We start from the raw sequence: 22,257 nt of genomic DNA on the forward strand, positions 1-22,257 counted from the left end.
CTCTACTGCTATGTAGCATCACTTAAGCTTTTTGAGTTTTGATAGAGCTGCATGTCAGCAATCAGTGACTGAAAAATCAGTGAAGCTAGAAATTTTTTATAATAATAAAAAATAAAAAATAAAAGTTCAAAAATTCTTATTCCAATATTCTCAAAAAAGGAATTGGATATCATCCTAATAAATAATAAATAAATAAATAAATAATTCAATGTATTTGATCCAGAAAATGAAGATTTCAACCCAGAATTTGAAAAATAAAAAAGAATCGTTTTATTTGAGAAAGCTTTTTAAGCAAAAGGCTCGTTGATGTTTTTTTGAACTCTTCAATAAAGGCTTGAAAATCAAGGAATCAGGATTCTAAAATGTTGCTCTGAAGTCATAAAAATATCAGTGTCCATGAAAGATTACCAAAGCTGACAGCTATTATTAATTCTTATCTAATCATGTATTAGTCCTCATCTTCTTTGTCATCTACTTTGTATTAGTATTCATCTTCTTTTATTGTCTTTTTTCAATTCATTTCTCTTATATAAAGGAGCGTAATTTTCTTTGTTAAAACTTAAAGCCAACTACCTAAATACCCATCTTTGGGTGGGTTGAAATTAAGATTGGATTCTTATTATTGATCACCTAAAAAGGAGCATTGTGGTTTCAATATGACAGAGATAAAAGACTTCATTGTGCACGGCTGTGGGCTTGTGTAGTTCCTCTTATGATCATTGCGTATCGCGCTTCATAAGTACGTCTCCCGCTTAAAATATTTAAGCAAACCCATGCTTAGTCCAATATGTTAGCCCAAAAATATATTCCCCATCATCATAATCAATATATACGAAGAGAGTGAACGAAAACACCAAAGTATCATAACAACGTCACAATTCTTTTGGGACCAAATTTTGTTTAAGTGGTTGACTTCAAAGTTTGTTTGGTTGGGGTAAAACAGTGAGAATAAAAAATGAAGGAGACAAAAGTGGAGAAAAAATTGATTTTATGAGTGTTTGATTGGAGAGAGTGAGAGAATGGAAAATTGGTAGAACCTGGGTGTTTTTTCCCAGCCCCCACCAAAATTCTATCTCTCAAATTTATGAAAAAAATAGAGAAAAAAATGAATAACTGCAGACCAAAATTCTATCCCTCGATTTGGGAAGAAAATAGAGAAAAAATGAATAACTGCAGTCAATAACTGAATTACATCAAGACGTGGCAATAATTATTGCACAAAAGTTATGGTTACAAACTATCTCAATAAATTCACACGATGGAAGAAAAAGCAATGAATAGATCACACACCTACCATTTGACATAACAAAGTTAAGAGAAAGCAAAGTTGTGTTGGGCCAAATTGTGTTTTCCGTAGGAATTTCCCAAATATGTTGAAATAGGTATTTAAGCTGAAATATTTCAAGGGGCTTAACCGCTTAACCATACCAGTTTTGGTAACTAGTATGAAAACATTTGATCTGGTAAAGTATGGTACAAAATAAATAACTTTGTTTGATGCCACTTTTAGCTTTTAACTTTTTGTCTTTTGTTTCATTTTTTTGAAAAATAATAAATAAATAAAACTAACTTTAAAAAAAATTAAAAATTAAAAATTAAAAAGTTAGGTTATGTTTGATATCAGTTTTTGTTTTCTATTTTTAAAAATTTGTTTTTAAGAATATAAAGTGTGGGGACGTAGGCCCAAATGTATATTGGGTCTTGGGCTTTGTCCGAGGAGGCTCCGTGGTCCGAGAATAGATCAATAGCGAGGAAGACATAATACTTCGAATTTCACAAGCAAACTATGACTGCAGAGTCTGGGAGAGGTTGTCCAAGAAGGAATAACCCTTCAGCTAAATGCAATAAAGATCAAAATGTGCCTCCTATCACCCAGAGTGACGTTCCAGGAGGTTCCATTGATAAAGACATGCATCATGAACGTATATGGAGGATGGGAGCTAGGAAATATCTAAGGAAAAGCTGCTGTCACCGCATTGAATGCTCTGCAGCTAACTTTCTGATTGCATTTATGTGGAGAAGACTCCTGAACAGTGCTGTCTTGGCTACCCCAACTCACAGAGGGCCAGAGAGGGTGTCTGATAAGACAAGCATTCAGGTAATGGCTTGGATGATCAACAAATTGAGGGCCAAGATCATTCAAAGAGAGGTATATAATGTAAGAGACCCCTGAGGAAAGAGGGAATCAAGAAAGAGAGAGAGAAACAATGTAGCAATCACTAACTAAACTTGTAATCAAACTTGAGAATCAATATACAAGAACTGATCTGCTTGGACAGTGTCGAGGACGATTTTCTTTAGTTTAATCAATCTATCTTCATTTTCTTGTCATCTGAACCCACTTCATTTGCTGTCCAACTCATTTAAGCCCAGTTTTCTAACCCACTCTTTACAAATTCATTGTATTAGGCTTTTTGGGCCTAAGCTGGTCCATCTTGTAGACTAGGAACCCAAATCAAGGCCCCTACAATTGGTGCCGTCTATGGGGAATTGTGGTGTGATAGTGAGTTTAACGTTCAACAATGGTAGGTTCAAGTCCAAACCAGGCAGAATCTATGAGGTCTCAACGACAAGATCACTTTTGTGATCTTGAACAAAGAAGGAACAGAAAGGAAAGTGTGCACACTACCCATACTAGGAGCTAGTCTCGGGTGGGAGCTAGTCTCAGGGTGGGAGCCTAGTCTCTCATGAGCAGAACGCTAAGAACATGCAGCGGGAGATTGATCATTTAAAGAGGAAGTTGCGCCACGAACAGCGAAGGCGAACTCCCTCCCGTTCTGACTTCTCTTCTGACAATGAAGAGGATGTTAGTTATAGACACAGATCAAGGACTCCCCCTAGTGAGTCTTTCTCGTATGATGAGAACTACCATCATGAGCACAGAAACAAAAATTCATCTTCCAAAGGCTTGGGGAATGATGCTATGAGTAAAGCATTCAAACAAATTTCCAGGTCACCCTTCACACGCAGAATTGTGGAAAGAAGACTTCCTTGATAGTTCACCCAGCCCACGTTCACCATGTATAATGGTTGAACAGATTCTGTGGAGCACGTGAGCCACTTCAACCAGAGAGTAGCTGTGCACTCCAAGAATGAAGCTTTGATGTGCATAGTGTTCCCCTCCAGTTTAGGGCCTATGGCCATGAGGTAGTTTGATGACCTAGATGCAAGTTCCATTGATTCCTTTAAGGAGCTCACCCAAGCATTTGGATCTCGATTTATCACATGCAGTAGAGTTCCTTGGCCCTTGGATTCCTTATTATCCATGTCTATGTGAGAAGGGGAGACCTTGAAAATGTACTTGGATTGATAGGGATTTTGATGATGTGGCTGTAAGGACCTTCAAGGTTGGCCTACCCACCAAGCATGATTTGAGAAAATCCTTAACCAAGAAACCGGTAAGGAGTGTGCATCGGCTTATGGACCGCATTGATAAATACAAGAGAGTTGAGAAAGACCAACAGCAAGGCAAGGGGAAGGGTAAGGTTATCCCTCAGGAGAAAAGGGATTTCAAGTCGGACCACTACAACAATAATAGACCCCGAAGGGATTTTGTTGGATGATCTGGGTTTACGACTCCTCAAGTGGTTAGCACTGTGTTCCGAGAACCAATGCATCAAGTCTTGAAAAAGATCAAGAACGAACCATACTTCAAATGGCCGAACAAGATGGGAGGAGACCTCATGTGGTGCAACCAAAGTCTTTATTGCCAATACCACTAAGAACGAGGACATACCACCGAGGACCAAAGAGGGCCAAAATGGAGATCTGACCGACGCTGAGTTTTTTGGACGAGGACAAGATTGGAACCATCCAGCCACACGATGATACTTCGGTGGTCACTCTTAGAATAGGAGGGTATGATGTTAAGAGGGTGATAGTGGATCAAGGCAATGGGGTAGAGATTATGTACCCCGATTTATACAACGGGCTAGGCCTGAAACCTATGGGCTTAACAGCTTATGATTCGCCTCTGGTAAGCTTCGACGAGAAAGTTGTCATCCATAAAGGCCAGATTTGTCTGCTCGTACAAGCAAGATCAGAGGTGGTAGAGGTGAATTTCATTGTAGTGAATGCCTATTCACCCTACACGGCCATTATGGGAAGACCCTGACTTCATTCTTTAAAAGCATTAACTTGCCTAGCTTCATTCTCTTGATATATCAATAGTAAAATTTAATTTAATGGTCGAAATCTCAGTATATTGGGTAACCGCATGTAATGTTGAGGGAACACATATACAGACACGAAATATTCTCTTGAGATAAATTTAATGGGAATTAGTGATTCAAGGCCGACCACTTTAGTAAAGAGTTACTCAAGTTTATATTTAATGAAATTAGATTTCATAAATATGAATAACTAAAAGATTAAACAGGGGACTCAAGAAATAAAATAGTTGTTTACAAAGTAATAGTTTATTATAACTTTGTTCATTATGGATATTTTATGGAGGGGTCAAATGATATTATATTAGAGTTTTGGGATATAATTTATTAATAAAGCCTTGGATGCAATTATATTTCCATAGTGGTACTTGTTATATAATTAATGATAGCTTTGGGCTTATTTGTCCATTTGGTCCTATCCCAAGGCATATACTAAAGCCCAATTGGGTTCGCTCAAAAGACTAACACAATTAGATAATCAGTTATTTATTTAATAAGAGTTACTAAATAAAGTAACTGCTTAGGTAGCTAAAACATACATATGATTAAAAGAAGAGAAGCAGTTTTCTCTAAAACATCTCTTGAATACATTTTCCAAAAATGAAAATCAATGTACGTAAGAATCAATTGAGAAACCACACATCTTGGGCACCATGGGGAATTGGGATAAAGATTGAAGGTCTTCTCAAGATACTATCTACTTCTTCTTCTTCTTTTTCTTCTTTTCCATTACATCAAGGTACGCTTTCTATCCTTTGTTCTAGAATTCAAAATTGTATGTTATCTCTTATGAATGAAGTAGATCTTTGTCTTACTTCTGCGGCTTGTTTTGTATGTGATGCAACACTAGTTTTTCCAACAGACACCACTACTTAAGATTTGGGTTTGGATCTACCATGTAATTCCACTCTTGTGAAATGTAAAATTTGATTGGGTAAATTTCATTAACCTACCTTGAGATTTGTGTTACTGCTAAACATGTCCAAAATATCTCAACTCTGATAAATTTGGTCCTTAAAAGAGAAAGAGAAAAATGAATATCATCCAAATTAATCAATTTTAAAAATGTCTTGAATCTAGTTGACATTAACCAAAAACTCAAGATAAGTTAATAGAATTTATCCAATTATTTGTTAACCTTTTTAATTATTATATATATTTTAATAATCTTAGCAACTTTTACATCTCGTGTAGGATCACTAGAGCTCAATCCTAAAATTTAAGGCTCACTCTGCTCGTATGTTTCAGTTAACTCAACTGATAAAGTCTTTGATGGTTAAATAAGAGATATAAGATTCAATTCCCTCATAAACTAAAAACCGATTGGTATTTTAATCTAATAATAAAGAACTATCATCAAAAGCAGATATCATAAATTAAAACTCTCACAGAAACACATACACACACAAACAAAAACCTCACAGCTCAGTACTAAACGTAACCGGCTCAGCCAGTCAGCCATCCCCCTATTATTTCTAGGCAAATTTTAAACTCAGCCTTTAATTTAGCTAACAATTTTAAATCAAACGGCCCTTGGGTTTTCCCTCTAGAACTTTATGTACACAAATGCTTCCCTGTTGCTTATTCCCCAAAACAAAAACAAAAACAAAAACAAAAATCAAAGAAGTCAACAGATACAAGAGAAGAAACTCTGAGTTTTAACTCAACCTTCAACAAAAGCCATGGCTGTAGCTGATCAAAAGCAGAGCCAATGCCCAACTGTTTCTTCTCCCAAGGTTCACCCACTTTCTCTCTTTATCTGATTATGCCATTTGTTTGACTGTTTGTTCATGATTCTGATTTTTTGCTTTTCTTTTCAACTCTCAGAAGCGAAGGCGGCCAGCAAAGACCATGGGAAAGCTGTTGCTGAAAAAAGTTCCGGGCTTTAACCAAATGGCTGATAAGCAAGTGAGAATCACTGTCCTCTGTTTTGTTTTTTTTTTTATCAAAAAGTAAATGCGAAACTTTCATCTTGTTTAGTGTTGAAAAGTCTGTTCTGTGCTATGAAGCACGGACGCGGCACCAGAGGAGCCGCACCCGCGTCCGACGCGGCGACGCGTGAGGGACGCCGCTGACCGCGCATCGGTGCCGCGTCGGGCCGCGTCAGGCCGCGTCCTGCCACTTTTTTTTTTTCCCCCAGACTCACGCCGACGCAGACAACACAGAATCGTAGATCAGGCTTCTTCTTCTCTGTTTCCTCTTTACTCTTTTGTTCTTCTGTCTGTTTCTTCTTTACTCTTTTGTTCTTCGTGTTTTTGAGTCTCCTGAATTTCATCTGCTGTTTTTAGATTTAGTTTCTCTGCTCTGTTCTCTTTTATCTTTCTTTTTAGTTTTGTGAGCTTAGTCAGTAGTCACGTGACAAAGCATTGGAAAGTAGCAAACTTTTTTATTAAGTCTGACCCTTCCCCAAACGTAAATATGCTATCTTTCTTTCTTTTTTAATTTTTTAACTTGTGACTTTTTTTTCTTTTTTTTTTTTGTCATTATCTACGTACATATTATATTATTGTTTTTTTTTTTCTGAAATATTATATTACTGTTTTAAACTTTTAATATTCTAAAAAGTGATAGTTGTTATCAACTTATTATAATTATAATTTAGGTAGATATTTAAGCGTAATATTGATATACTAGTTGAAACATAGACTTATAATTTTAATATTTTCAATAAATGATATAGGAAATATATGTATATAAATAAAATAAAATAAAAAACTGATAATATTAATTTTTTATTTGGTATATATTTATATAATGTGAAAAAGTATGCTTAGCAATATATTAAAAATATAAATAAAAATATTTTTAATGATTTTTTAATTGCCGAGTCCTGCCGCACCCGCACCCACCTTTTTCAAAAATTGCCGTGTCCTGCACCCGCACCCGCATCCGCACCCGAGTCTCGAAACGCACCCGTGCTTCATAGGTTCTGTGTACCAGTCTGTTTGATGCTGTTTGAAACTTTCATCTGCTTTTTTTGAAATTGTTGAAAAATGAACACAGTAAGAAATTTGAAATTTGGGGAAATGACTGATTCTTAAGCCTAAACTGGAACTGGGTTTTAAAACAGCTTTTAGAAAACGAAAGAGATACACGTTTTTCATTCTTTTTTGGTATATTGAAAACATAAAATAGTTTTTGAAGTCATTAAACTCTTATGATAACCAGTTTTAGAAAGAGTCATTGTACTTTTGTTCGGTTTTTTTTTTTTTTTTTGGTGCCAAAAAAAAAAAAAGTACAAACTTTCTGTACTGCGTGTGCAACAAATCTAATGATACAGAAATTTCAAACTTTTTTGCACAATGATTGACGGAGTCTGTTGTGATTGGTATATTATAAAATCTGTGTGAGTGGTGGACTTATTAGAAAATGATGTTGCTCTAGTTACAACTTGATAGTTCAATTAGTGTGTAAAACATCAATGAACGTTTATATCCCAAATTAAAATTACCAACACTAGCTTATAAACAAACAATATATGTGCGGAATATGGATATAAGCTAAACCCAAATAGGTAAAACACTTTAAACCATAATTAATCACAAACACAGCAGCAATTAAGTGGTAAAAAGTAAGAGAAGAAGGATGCAAACACAGAGATAATACAGCGATGTATTATCCAAGAAAAAATCAAAGTACTCAGCGAAAAATCTTTCCGCCGCCCTCCAAGCAGTCAATAATCCACTAGAGAATAAAGTTTAGATACATGAATAGCAAAAGACCCTCCAAGCTTCTTGCTCCAACAGGATTACGCTGAATTTTGTCTTCTCTAGCTTACCGAATCCCATAATAGCCCATTGCATCAACCAAAATGAATTGATCCCTTCTGAATTGCTTCCCAAGTACCAAAATACCTTCTTACTGATATGGGTATGGTGAGATAAGGATTTGACTAAATGTACCTCTCAAGGATGTGTCAATAGAGAGGGTGAGAGTAGAGGAATTTGGAGAATCAAATGATAAAGATTGTGAATGAATCAATCTTATTTTTCTCTAAGGTTTCTCTCTCAAAATTCTCTCTAGGAACTCTCTACATTTCGTGGATATAAGGGTATTTATAGTAAGGTGTATGAGGAATGTGAAAAGTTGTTTTTCAACAAACAGGGCATTTTGGGGACTCGACCTCACGACTGGAACAAATCATGAGTTTGAGTCGCGAGCTAACTGCCTAACTAGACTAGAAATTTTGTCATATAGTGCTCCAGCTGTCGTGACCTTTTAACTCTCTTGCATGCTTCACACATGTGCTATTCTAGTGACTTGCCAGTCACAAGATTCAGTTGCGAGACTTCCTTGAATTGCACGCTTCTTAAGTTTTCTTCACTCTCTCACACACTATCCTTACACGCTTCTTGTTTTTCTCTAAAGTTTCTCTCTCAAAATTCTATCTAGGAACTTTCTACATTTTGTGGCTATAAGGATATTTATAGTAAGGTGTATCAGGAATGTGAAAAGTCATATTTCAACAAACAGGGCATTTTGACGACTCAACCTCACGACTGGAACGAATCACGAGTTTGAGTTGCGAGCTAACTGCCTAGCTAGATTGGAAATTTTGCCATGTAGTGCTCCAGCTATCGTAACCCTTCAGCTCTCCTGCATGCTTCACATGTGTGTTATTCTAGCGACTTGCCAGTCACAAGATCTAGTCGCGAGACTCTCTTGAATTGCACGCTTCTTAAGTTTTCTTCATTTTCTCACACACTATCCTTACATAATTCTTACCTAAATATAGAGTATCTAATTGCTAAATTACAAACAAATTTAGCACGAAATAAAGCCAACATATGATTGAATAAATTCAACCTTACACAACTTATCACCTTAACAAGTTGTGAAAAAGGTTGTGAAAAATTCTGTACCTCTAGCATTGCTCTTCCTTTGGGAGTCCTGGAAATTTATCTGTTTTGTTGTTTACATAATCACTAGTCTCCTACTTTACGTACCCCTTATTTCTGAAAATGTTGCTAAACCAAATGCAGGCTATATTGTAGTTTCTTGTGCTGGCCATGATACATGTACTGAAGTACCACATTGGCTAGTTTTATACTACATTTCTCAAATTAGTTTACGGTTTATTGTCTTTGTATTATACAGTAATTACGTTCTGTTGGTTTGTCTAATATCTCAATGTTCTTTTGAATGTATTATAGTACTAAACTAATGGAATTTTTTGTGGATTCTTGAACAGGCAGTCAATAATAAAAATTTACAAGGGTAAGTATGATTGATTTCCCGGTTAATCTGTTATGAGATATTGGAGATTTAATGACATTTTAACAGTGCTGCCTCCTTTTTTTTTAAGTACAGTCCTAAGCGGTTGAAGAGAGCAACAGTAGACAGCTTATATGATACATTTGAAGCTCAGTCTTGTGTATTAGAACAAGCAAAAGAGATTCAAGCAAATCTAGAACCTGAGTTCCATAGCCTTGTCAAGACTATGCTCCCATCAAATGTTACGGGTGGATTTTGGCTGGTAAACCTCACTTTGTCTGTGGAATTGGGTAGGAATCAACAGACTTATTGTATGTGTCAATTGTTTTTAAATGACAGGGTCTCCCAAAGCACTTTTGTCGTGCACATTTGCCTATGCAAGATACAGCAATTGTTCTGGAAGATGAGAGTGGTGAAGCATTTGAAACAAAATATCTTGCGGAAAAGGTGGGACTAAGTGCTGGATGGAGAGGGTTTTCCATTTCTCACAAATTAATGGAGGGAGATATTGTCGTTTTCCATTTAGTCAAGCCTTCCAAATTTAAGGTAGTTATTTGAACCTTTTTGTTACAACTTATACATTACCTTACAAATGCTAAAGTTATTACCAATTTTAATACAAGAGGTTTACAAACTGACTTACCAACACTACCTTCCACCCAATGTTCCTAGAGTACTTGATTAGAATGCTTGTATTCAATGCTATGCCTGCACAGTGATTTGGTGTGAATAAAGATCATATATATATATATATATATGTGGTCATTTTTGAGAAAAAATAGTAATAACGAAAGTATAAGAATTGATGTTGAATCTGTTGGTTGGAGAGAAGTCTATAGAGGAGAAGTCAAAAACCAATTCAACTCAATGAGTAAATATTTTTTATCTTATTGGGTGTTGTTGACTCTTGCATCGAAGTATCTGCTTTTTATAAGTGAATTCTGCAGAGATTAGGAAAAAAAAATTGAAAGGAGGACCAAAAATGTTGGTTTAATCTCTTGTTTTGGAATTTTTCCTTAACAGAAATTAAAACCCATAAAGGTCTCGTCCACTCCTATATGCTTTTTTGTTTGGGGAATTTAGCATGTCAATTTGTAGGATATAATTTATTACATGCTGCTTGGAGCTATTAGCCTATTTCTTGTCAATGCATATCAGCTGTGCATCTTTTTCCTGCCCAATTTTAGGTATACATTGTCAGATCAAATGGTTCGGATGAAGTGGATGGTGCTCTTGCCCTCTTGAAATTGGATGCTGGCATGAAACTTATGAAGTACGGTAAGTTGCTTTGCAGTTCACATTGTTGTTCTTGTTTTCCTTGATCTTCTTTAAATAACTGCAGCATTCTACTCTTCTTCCATTATATTGTCATTTATTTCCAACTGTGTAAATCATGCAGATAAGGATACTAAGGCTTGTGAAGAGCCAGTATATGAGGCTTTGAAGACTCTTTCTCAAGAAAATACTCAAAAGAATAGTATTATGGTCTGTGTTACTGATCCTGGGCCTATGGTGGATCTTTCAGAAGATGACAGTGATATTGGCTCAGAAATTTTGGATGGAATCAGACTATCAGATTCCGTGGTTGATTTTAAACAAGTTAGAAGCATTGAAGATTTTTCCGTTCTTGTTAATGGTCTGGTTATAAACTCTGAGCTCCCCAAATTCCTTCTGACCAAGTACTTTGAGCTCTGTTGCAGTCAGAAATCATTTCTTCATGAACATCTACTTGAGGGTCTTAACTGTAAATTGGCAGCTGGAATGATTTCTGAGACTATTAATGTTGCTGATGCCATTAGAGCCTGCAAGATTTCCACTTCACAAGAAAGTTTGTCCACTTGGGACAAGACATTGAAAGCCTTTGAGGTGTTAGGCATGAATGTGGGCTTCCTGCGTGCTCGGCTAGAGCAGCTTCTGAATATTTCACTGAAATTAAAGAGGTATAAAGAAGCTACTCTTGTAAGAGCTCAAGCAGAAGAGGAGGTGCAAACTTTGGAGGCAAAGCTTTTGGAAGTAAAGGAGAAAATAAATAGCCTTGATGCTGAGATTGAGAATCTGGATGTTGCTGCTGACAAGCTTGAGCTTGCGTTCCAAGAAGTGGCTAATGCCCCTTGGTAATGAGGAGCTTTTCTGTCATTGATTCGCAACTTTTTTGTAAACTAGAGATGTATGTTCCAGGACTAGGAATATTCAATGCTTCATGGTGAAGAGATGTTTTGTAAGTATAAAGCTTTTTTGTGAAATTCCACGCACATCAATTCACAAAGGAACATTGTATATCAGCACAGTAGCTTTAAGCTGCTTTCTTTTTGTAAGTTATAAGTTAATTGGGCTATTTATAGCATTGATCACTGTAGACACTGATGCTCCTGATGCAGTCATCTACTGCTAGTAATGGCCAGAATATGTACGTATTGGTTCTCTCTTTTCGTAAGCCTCTGGATTACATATGATAAAGATGCAACTATGGGAGAGTTTTATGAGCTATTGCAATCTCTCACAAGCACACAATCATTTCTTGGCTTCATTCCCTGGTGTTCTAAGAGTTTCCAAACTTTTTTTTTTTTTTGAGAGAAGCAAGAGTTTCCAAACTTAAATCTAGCTCCCACATGTTTATTCATATTAGTAATTTATTTTAAAGATTAATATGACCTAAAATTTCTGCCGAGTGCTTAGAGTTATAGGTGTTTAGGTAGTCCTTTGATTTATATCAATGGTTTGTTTGATTTGAATGATAGGAAAGTCAAAACTGTGGTGGGCAGAAAAATATGAGAGAGATAAAAAAAAATTATAAGAAAGAAAATATTTTTATCTCTATAAAAAAAAGTGGACTGTTATAAATAAATTTAACTTTTTTGTTTACTTGAGAAGATAAACAATATAGGTTGTATAAAATTACTATCATGCTTGTATTACATAAATAAAAAGGTAATTAGCTAAATTAGTAAACATGACACTATATAAAAGTGAATGTATTGTGTTTATTTTATTACTTTATTTTCTCAATCCATCCACTTTCTATAAGAATTTTTTTTTTAAACTGAATTAATTAAAATTATACCTTATAAAATTTTCCTTCTTTTCCAAGCCAGGAAAAGTTATCTCCTTTGCTTTGGAGTGAATTTTGTGAAACCAGGGAGAATACATGTACTCTCCCACCCCTCATTATTTCCATTGACTTCTATATTCTAAGGAAAATGGTAATTACCCAACTTTTTTTTTTTTTTTTTTTATCCTCATCTTTATATCATCACCCTTCTTGCCCCAACCATCACATATCCTACTTTAATTATTAATTATGTCAATTTTGTCTACCAACTATTTTTTGTGTAACATTTGTCCCTTAACTTTCAAAATAAAGTTAATTTCAAACTAGATAATTCCATTTAAACTTTAACTAAAAGTAGAATTGAACTCCATGATGAAATAAATCTGATAGTTAATGGACAAAATTGACACATATCAATCAAGGGCCCAAATTAGACTTTGTTGCACAATTGAACGACCAAATGACTAATTTAGCCCCCCTTTTTTTGTATTTTTTTCCAACTGTACATGATAATTCTAATCAGTAATAAACATACAAGTGAAATTATTAACTTTAACTACGGCGACTTGTTAATTAAAAATGTTAATTGAGCTACAAGACGAGTAATTAAGCTCGACTGATATTTCTTAACGTCGAGACGTTCAAGGATCAAATCTACAACTATCTAATTATCAAAAGATTTGTTGAAGTAAACAATGAAATAAACAGTATTGTATGACTACTATTGCCCACTGCCCAGTCTTGTGGTTAGTGTCTTTCTATTCCCTGTTGTTTGTTGTCCAACACTCCAACTCCAGCATAGGAAAACAAAAAGTCAAAGAGGGAAAAGTGAACAGAACTCAGAAAAGGAAAAAAATGGTGGAATCGAAGCAAAGCTACGAGGAATGCCGGAGAAAGAGAATAGAAGAGAACAAGAAGAGAATGGAAGAGCTGAATTTAGGAAAACTCGCTCTCACTTTCAAAGCCTCCACTGCTAAATCCTCTCCGGTCTCTTTCACAACTCTCTCTCAATCTCTGTGTTTTTCTTTTTTCGGCTTTTCCAACTTTGAGACTAATTGCTTTTTGGATTTTGTTTCTTGTACGGACAGGTGAAGCGACCGAGAGTAACTCCGGACATTTCTTCATTACCGGTCCGAAGATCGAGTCGGATCGCCAGCAAGACCCGACTCCGAACCGCCAAAAATCTCTCACGCAACAAACCTCCTTCAAAACCACCAGTCGTCAGATTCGAGTCCGCCGACCCGTACCCGACTGCCTTCGTCAAAGCTGACCTTTCCTCATTCAAACAAGTGGTCCAAATGCTCACCGGATCCTCCAATCAAGCCACAACGGTACCCGACCCGCCATCCGAAACCAAGCAAGCATCTTCTCCTCTTCCCTCTCTTGGCTAGGGATTGATTTCATTTCAGATAAAATGTGAATTTCTCATTTTTCTGCTCCCCACGTGCGCAGTACTTCTATTTTTATTTAATTGTTAGATGGGCTCCACGTCAGCATATGTTAGTCTCTAGTCACGTTATATTTTACTATTTTTTTTTCCATACGCTAATTTACCTTTTTGGCACAATTTTAAATAGATCAATAATTGAACAAGCTGGTTATCATTAATTATAGTGTTTGACTGTTTGTTATAAATGAGAAGGAAAAAAAAAATCAAGTGCTTTTGAACATGCTCAAAGTTGTTTGATAATTAAATAATCAAACTTGAACATATAATCAAGTTTGTTGTTGGATTGGGTTTTGGATTGCAAGGTATTTTATTTTTTTTAAATAATCATTACAAAGTTATAATCAAGTGAATTTGAACAGGCTCAAACTTGTTTGACAATCAAATAACCAAACTTGAACATATAATCAAGTTTGTTGATAAACTTGACATCGACTTGAGTTCCAAATAGAATTGAATGAATATTCTTACACTTTTATTACATAGTTTGGGTCAACTTATTTATAGTTTACCTTTAAAGGGTTTAAAGGGTTAGAATGAAACTTTATTCCAAAAAATAAAATAAAACAAAAGATTTGAAAGGTTAATAATCATCCTAAAAAAGAAAAAATTAAACTTTGAGCAAAAGTTAAGAACCAATGTGTGACTAAAAAAGAAAAAGGAAAAAAATTAGTTACAATACCTTCTTTTTAAGAGAACGTATTAGCCTGTCAAATTCCTTATTTATCAAAAATCAAAAAAAAAATTCGTTTGGAATAGTTTATCTAATTTTTGTTGAGAATGTTGTAAATAAAATAAGTAGACGAATCATATAAGACCTGCAAATAGTAGAAAAAATAAACAATAAATTAATTTAAAAGTACATCCCAATAAGCACTAAATTCCTTAATTAAATTTAGATATATGATCACATTGACTACAACACATGCATCTTTTCCAAAAAAAAAAAATTTATAAAATTGATAGGTCGGAATTTAATTGAGAAAGTTAATATACATGATCCCAAAAGACCAGACACTTTTGGGCACACCAATGCCACCACGGATATGGCAGCACTTCAGTGTCACTACACCAGTGTAAAAGCAAGTAACCAAATCCCAGGAACGGCTCGGCTCGATGTCCAAAATTCCAAGAATAATCAAAAATCAAATCCACATCCACTGATATAGTATTTTTTTTGTACTTATGAGTGTTGAGTTAGTGCTGAGTGACGTTGTCACATTTTGAATTTAAAAGTTTCAAAAACTTACACAAATTGGCGCTCAAAACACAAGTCCCACTCGTGTAGTCATGTCAAGCATAGCCGTAGGAATTCATTACAAAGGCTTTTTATTTCATTTTAAAGGGCTGCCCAAGTCCAACGGTCGGGTCAGCTACTTCTAGTACAGTGTATGTGTACCGGTATCCTTCATAACTCCTCTTTTGCTCTCTCTCTCTCTCTCTCTCTCTCTCTCTCTCTATTTTTGGTTTTTTACTTTACTTTCTGTTCGGACAGGCAAAGCAGGTGAAGCGGCCAAGAGTATCACTTGACGTCTCTTCTGTCCCGGTCCGAAGATCGAGTCGAACTGCCAACAAGCCCCCTCCCAATTACAAGGAAGTCAGTTCTCTCATCACTTTGCTTTTACCTAAAGTTTCCATCTATTCTTTTTTAAGATAATAATGTTGGCAGTTGGCTGAATATAGTTAGTCAGTAGTTGGTAAATATAACCGTTTTGTTAGGGAAGATTTAAGGTGCTTACTGGTTACTAGTTTGATTTCAGATTAAATGTTCTAGATTTTGTTTTATCAAGTCCTGAGTTGCCACTTGCATGTATTTTGGGCATCTACTAGTTTAGTCTTGTAAATATTACAAAGAAGATACGTTGGGTAAATTGAATTTTTGGTCTCTTTGATTTTAAAAAGTTCAATTTTGGTCCCTCAAATTTTTATAATTTAGCCCCTTAAACGTAACTAGTGGAATACTGAGGAGTATGAGTAACCCATATTTAAGGGACCAAAATTGCAAACAAGAAAATGGCAGAAAATTTTTAGAGATGGAAATGGACTTGTTCCCATTCTGAATTTTTTAAACACCAAATTAAAGCTTCTTTATTAATTTAGGGGACCAAAATTGAAACGTAAGAAACCAAGGATGCAATTTACCCAAGATGGTTTGATGTTGTCTATTAATTTTCGTGTGTGATTTATTTATAATAATCAACTCTACATAGAGCAACCATTAGGTTTGAGTTTCATTATATCTAGCATTTAGTATTGTCTTATTCTCTGTATTTTATTTTAGTCTAAGCTGTTGTAGTATATAGTCAATGAAAAGTCATTATAGTGATTGATTTCCATTACAAATTCTGTATTTTTATTCTTTCTTTAAATTGGTGGAGGTAATGTTTTGGGTGGTAATGGATGTTAGACATACCTTTATATTGTTGAAATGCTTTGTGTCTCTATTTTGGATTGATATGCCAACTTTTTGGTTCATGGCAGGTACCAATTGAACCCTTGGGGAGTCTCAGAAGGTTGACATCTGTGATTCATTGTTAAAAAACTTTACTAATCGATAAATGACTGAGAATTTTGAGGGTTGCTTATGTATGATTATTGTGGGGTTCACTTGTAGGAGCTATCGGCGGGGATCTTTGTTGAGCCGGTTTTATGCTTCAGATGGTGCAAGACAGGATGCCATTGAGAGAGCAGAACAGCTTGAATCGGATTTGGGATCTGATTTCCCAACATTTTTAAAGCCCATGCTCCAGTCACATGTCAGTGGAGGATTTTGGCTGGTATGTCAATGACTTGTGCTTGAAAATAAGTGATATTCTGAGTAAGACTGTTTATTTAGTAATATATAGGTATTGGGTATTTACTCACTTATAATTCTTGGACTCCTATGTAGTTTATTGATGGAACCTGGTCATATATTTGATGCAGCCATGAAGATGGATTTGCTTTTATTTAGCAAATTCACCTATTCAATATGAAGTCAAATTGAAGTAAAAGTCATGTGGTTTTAGTTGTCTAGGAATGAACCTAAAACAGTTTTTTAATTGATTAGTTATGGAAAATTTTATATTCGAGGGAAAATCTTCCTTTGAATTTATCAATTTATTGTATTTTGGTAATTTGGTTAATTCTAGAATCTTCTAGGAGATCACAGTATAGGAGTCCTAATACTACTAGTTACTATATAAATTGTGCACAATGTGTCCAAAGGAGATGGAGAGTATTAATAAAATTAATGAATGTTTTGAGCAAAGTCACATTGGCTTTTGTGGTTTCTTTTCCTTCTCTTTTTCTCTCTTTCTTTCTTCTCTTCTTCTTCTTCTTTTCTTTCACTTAAGTCACGCTTCACGAGTATGATTCATACACCCCATGAACATCCTAAATTTCGCTCTTATCCTTCTTCTTTACAACCCTAAATCAAGTCCTTTCTTTTACCCATCAAAACCCAAAATCCCCACATACTTTCTTTACTAAATAGCCATCAAATAACTCATCCAACCATCTTTAATTCCTAATACAACACTATAACTCTTTATTCCCCAACTCCAAATCCCATTTCTACAAATTCTACTAAACTTTGACCCACCACAACCACATGAGGACAAATTCCCCAATTTTTTGGCTTAGGGTTCGGAGAACTTATAAATCTAGGTTTAGAATTGTTTAAGAAGGGGATATGGGATTGAGTTAGGAACTAAAGGTGGTTTGATGAGTTGCCAATTTAGTATAAGAAACTATGTTAGGGTTTTGAAGGGTAAAAGAAAGGGCTTAATTCTGGTGTGAAGAAGAATAATAAGAGAGAAATCTAGGGCGTTCAACTCTTCAAGGCTATATGAATAGTACCCATGAATGATAACTTGGAGGAAAAAAAAAAAGAATTGAAGAAAGAAATAAGAGAAAATGAGGAAGAATTTATGCTCAAAACACTCAATTTTACTGGTCTATTTTCCATCTCCCTTACATTGAACACAATTTATATAAAGAATTTTTCTTGTACTCTAGTATTAGGTCCCACTTGTACACTAACTTAGACCTAAAGAAAATAAAACCTAAGATATTTTGGATCTCCTAGAATATTCTAGAACTAAATTACTAAAATATCTTTAATTGCAGAAATCACAGATTTGCCCCTATATATAAAATTGACTGTATTTCAGACATTACATTGATTTTCATTTTAAATAATTGGGCATGATGTTGTTCTTTTCGAAGAATGAATAATAACATTAATTATTGGTATTTTTTTTTTCATATAGCTGATACGAGTGGATGTAATTTCTTACTTTCTGTCATAATTTCTGCTACAACCTGTCAATAGGGTCTGCCAGTCTACTTTTGCAAGGAACACCTTCCCAACAAGGATGAGATGATAACTTTGGTAGATGAGGATGAAGATGAGTTCCCAACAAAATACCTTGCTGAAAAAAATGGTCTTAGCGGTGGTTGGAGAGGGTTTGCTATTGATCATGAACTAGTTGATGGGGATGCATTAGTGTTCCAGTTAATTAACCCTACTACTTTTAAGGTGAGCAGGTGGACTCAGATTGATGCCTTATTGGTACCTTTCAGAGCTTTAAAGCAATTACACATCTGTGCTATATGCCAATGTTGAAAATTGCAGGATAATTCTGATGTTGAGTGCTGACAAATTTATTTGACAATTGTGGATAGGTTTCTGATATTGAAAAATTTCTGTAAAATCTGTACTAGGTCATTCCTTTTTATAACTTAAATATTCTACTGCAAAATGGTCACTTAAAATACCTCTACAATAACAGATGTGTTTATGAGTAGAAGAATAGGCATTTCACAAGGCAGCACTAACTTTATTTGCTTAATCTCATTTGGAACAACGCTTTTCTGAGTTTCCTTGAATTGCATGCATTGTTTAGGATTGAATGGCCCTAAGGGGAGATTGCATGGGAAATTTCGAATCAATGACCTCAACTTCATGAGATGCAATCCCAACCAACTTTGCTACCTGTTGGGTATGCATGATGTAATAATGTTGAATATTAACAAAACAACTAGTATATAACCCTGAAAAATTCCTTGTTCAATATGCGCAATTGGGGCTACTACAATTTTGTTCAGGGCCTTCAGGCTTCAATTTTTTGCATGTTTCAAAATTCCTTGTCATTTGTAATTTTCTAGATGCTAAACTGTAATATCTATATTTTCTTCCTTTGAGTTTTAGCCTTCTTGCAGAATGTAGAGTGATAATTTCAAATAGGACACAATGTGGCGGAGCCAGGATTTCAATCTGGGGGGCAAGATTGTAAGACGAAATTAACTTTAAAGATATTAATCAATATAAAAAAAAAAAAACAAATAATTGTTAATCAAAATAAATAACAATGAAATTAATCATTTCTTAATTTCATATCATCAATGAACAAAAATAATCAATTTATTGTTAATAAAAATCAATGTAAGATAGTAATCTAAATTCATAAATTTTAAACATCTAATTTAGTTCATTCAAATAATTTAAGCCTTGTAGTTGAAGATTTACTAAGAAAGTTTAGTGATTAGCTAGAAAAAGTGTAATGAGTCTGTGAGTGATGATAAGAGTAAATTTGGGATAAGGCAAAAAAAAGCATGGGACAACCGGACAAGATTGGTATGATATAGACTTTGGAGTGTAAAGACTACATCGTAACTTTTTCTTCCTTCTTTTTTATGCTAGGTTTCACTATTCCCAAGTTTGGAGTGTTTTGTTTTATTTTGTCATTGATCCTAGTGTGGACTGGGGAGTGTTTTTTTTTTATGTCAAGGAAATTTGCTTAATGTTAGTATGCATGTGAAATTTCTGGTGAAGTCAGGGGGGTAGTTGCCCCCTCTCGCACCCCCCCCCCCCTTGGCTTCGCCCCTGGAAAACATCAACTAATAATGTTGTAGGTGTGGGGTATATGTTCCACAATATTGATGTGAATTTTTTGCCTCGTGCATTTTTCTATACACAAAACTAGATATTTGCTTAATTGAATATTTATATGTAGAAGGTTTCAATTCATTCTGTAAATATAATGTTGATTTGTCTTCACTAAATGGAGAATATCTTGTTCTGGAGCTCGAGATGATTTAACAATTTAATGAACTAATTTTTTTTTTCCTATACACATGACACCTCATTTGTATAAATTGAATTTCAAACATAAATGTGCTCCTTTTTTTTTTTTTTGTAGTAATTACCTTAATTGTCCTTCCTAGGTGTACATCATTAGGGCATCTGAATTACCGTACGATGAAGACAAGGGCAAGGATTCAGATGCCTCAAAGTTGGACAATGAAGACAAGGACAAGGATTCAGATGCCTCACAGTTAGACAGGATTGCCAAAAGAACCAGAGCAAGTAATTGTTTTCCACTCTGAAACCTTTTCAAGTCCCTTTGTTTAAAATATATATGGCAACTGATAAACGCAATATTTCACCAAACTACTTATTTCACATGGTTCACAGTTTTCACTTTCCATATATATCTGTTTTTGGCAGGCAGAAAGCGTAGTCTCTGATACTTAATGCCTTACTGGAATTTCCTCCTTATTTTGCTTCAAGAAAGCTGTGGTACAGAATTGGAATTTTGTGTTTCCTCTGCAATGTACCAATTTTGGTTCATCATTCTTGAGGTTTTTGTCTAGGTTAACTTTTTCTTAACATTGTTATTTAGTATACTTGGGATTTAGGAATGCTTTTTCAGCTCTTTTAATTAGCCAGATTTATCAACGGAATGTATTTTAATATAATAGCAGTGACTGTAATATTATGTCTTATAATGTTAGTGGATTTATTCTCTTTAAAAAAAAATTGTTTGTCTGGACCCCAATTTATGTTTGTGCGATACTTGTGGAAAGACTATTTTATCTGATTTTGCAATGAAATTTGTTTAATTTTTGTAATTAAAAAGCTTATATTGTAATTAAGCTTTAATTTATATTTAGTTGCTAGGTTATGTAGCTCTTCTTTCCACCACCTGGCTTTTTTTTTTCCTTCTTCAGTAGAAAGCAAACTGTGCAGGTTTCTGTGCGCTCTTTTTTCCAGTTAAAGATCACTCAAAATTTTCTTTTTTGGAGGGGGGGGGGGGTGGGGTGGTGTGGAATAAGATCATTGGATACTTGCAATCTCATTGGTCTCTGCCAAATATTCAATTGCATGTTTCAAGCTTAGGCAACAAATGGCTAGTTTGATGAGAGCGAAGCCCAAACTGTAAATTGAATGTCTAATGCCTGTTAAATTGAGGGTTCACTTTTTTATTCGGCTTATTTCTTGCAATTTCATTGGTCTTTCTGTGTACTCTTTTTAGTACACACTTTATATCTAATGCTTTGCTTCATTCTCAAAAAATAAAATAAAACTAATTCTTGCTATGTATTTTTAGCATTTGAATTTAGAAAGAATCAGATAGTCCTCAAACTAAACTAACGGTTCCTCTAACTCACTCCGCATAAGCAGCAAAACTTGAGCTAAATTATTACATTGTTTTTAGAAATAGATTGAAACAAAATGCTGCTAAAATATTGGACACATAAGTTGTTGATCTTGAAGATAAAAGGAAATTACATACGAAAGAAAGATAAAAGGGAAATGAAAGAGAAAAAAGAGTGCCCCCATGCAGGATCGAACTACAGACCTTCAGTTTACAAGACTGACGCTCTACCACTGAGCTATAGGGGCTCTTGATGATACGTTTAGATATAAATAATTATTTCTTAGAGAAATGAGATAAAATCCGATCAACCTAGCGGAGTATGCTTGGAAGCGACATCGTTCTTCAACCTGTTTTGCCTGACGCATGACAATGGGGATATTTTGGAGGTTGTTTTGCACAACTTTACCTTTGCAGTTTTGACACAAAACACAAGTTTTCTACCATAATCGGAAAAGATTAATTATAGTCATACACAGTTAAAACACGATTTCAAAAAGAAGTGTGTATAAAATGCAATAACAAGTGTGTGATGAGATTTTTTTTTTTTATTAAAAAACATTCTCTTTTTTATTTTTTAATAATTAGATGGATATTAGTTATAATAAGGGTGGAGGATTTGAACTCTCAATGTCTCTGTTAAAAATACCTAGGAAGGCGAATTGAAATATAGAGATTTTGGCTAATACTTGTAGACTTTATGGTTCCACAAAAAGCCACATATTTTTTCTCTTTTAAAATATGTTTTTCAACTATAGGTTTTTGACTAAGTTCGATTTTTGCATCCCAAATTTAAATACTTCAAAAATTAATAATGTATCAATTTCACTTCTCATGTTAATATTATCTTCACATGAAATTCTCTTTAGATAATAGAAAGATGAAATTGACACCTTTCAAAATTTTGGGGTTGTAACTTTCAAATTTTGAGCTAAATTTTATTGACGAAAATAA

At 34.7% G+C, this 22,257-nt stretch overlaps 2 protein-coding genes and 1 non-coding gene across 3 annotated transcripts; 2 read left to right on the plus strand and 1 right to left on the minus strand.

Moving 5' to 3' along the window:
- Nucleotides 1-5,403: 5,403 nt before the first annotated feature.
- Nucleotides 5,404-11,910, plus strand: LOC112024455 (B3 domain-containing protein Os01g0234100). The gene is made up of 7 exons (XM_024057091.2): nucleotides 5,404-5,905; nucleotides 5,997-6,077; nucleotides 9,361-9,386; nucleotides 9,480-9,645; nucleotides 9,723-9,929; nucleotides 10,571-10,661; nucleotides 10,783-11,910. The coding sequence occupies exons 1-7, from the start codon at nucleotides 5,852-5,854 to the stop codon at nucleotides 11,499-11,501; spliced, it is 1,344 nt and encodes a 447-aa protein (XP_023912859.2). The 5' UTR covers nucleotides 5,404-5,851; the 3' UTR covers nucleotides 11,502-11,910.
- Nucleotides 11,911-13,057: 1,147 nt separating this feature from the next.
- Nucleotides 13,058-20,701, plus strand: LOC112024449 (B3 domain-containing protein At3g19184). Its single transcript, XM_065781440.1, has 7 exons — nucleotides 13,058-13,419; nucleotides 15,375-15,476; nucleotides 16,361-16,392; nucleotides 16,494-16,656; nucleotides 18,195-18,401; nucleotides 20,090-20,231; nucleotides 20,373-20,701. The coding sequence occupies exons 1-7, from the start codon at nucleotides 13,147-13,149 to the stop codon at nucleotides 20,390-20,392; spliced, it is 939 nt and encodes a 312-aa protein (XP_065637512.1). The 5' UTR covers nucleotides 13,058-13,146; the 3' UTR covers nucleotides 20,393-20,701.
- Nucleotides 20,702-21,479: 778 nt separating this feature from the next.
- Nucleotides 21,480-21,551, minus strand: TRNAT-UGU (transfer RNA threonine (anticodon UGU)). Its single transcript has one exon. It is a non-coding gene; the product is annotated as a tRNA-Thr (tRNA).
- Between the last annotated feature and the right edge of the window lie 706 nt (nucleotides 21,552-22,257).

This window comes from Quercus suber, unplaced genomic scaffold (assembly GCF_002906115.3).
Source record: "Quercus suber isolate HL8 unplaced genomic scaffold, Cork oak 2.0 scaffold_266, whole genome shotgun sequence".
Lineage (NCBI taxonomy): Eukaryota > Viridiplantae > Streptophyta > Magnoliopsida > Fagales > Fagaceae > Quercus > Quercus suber.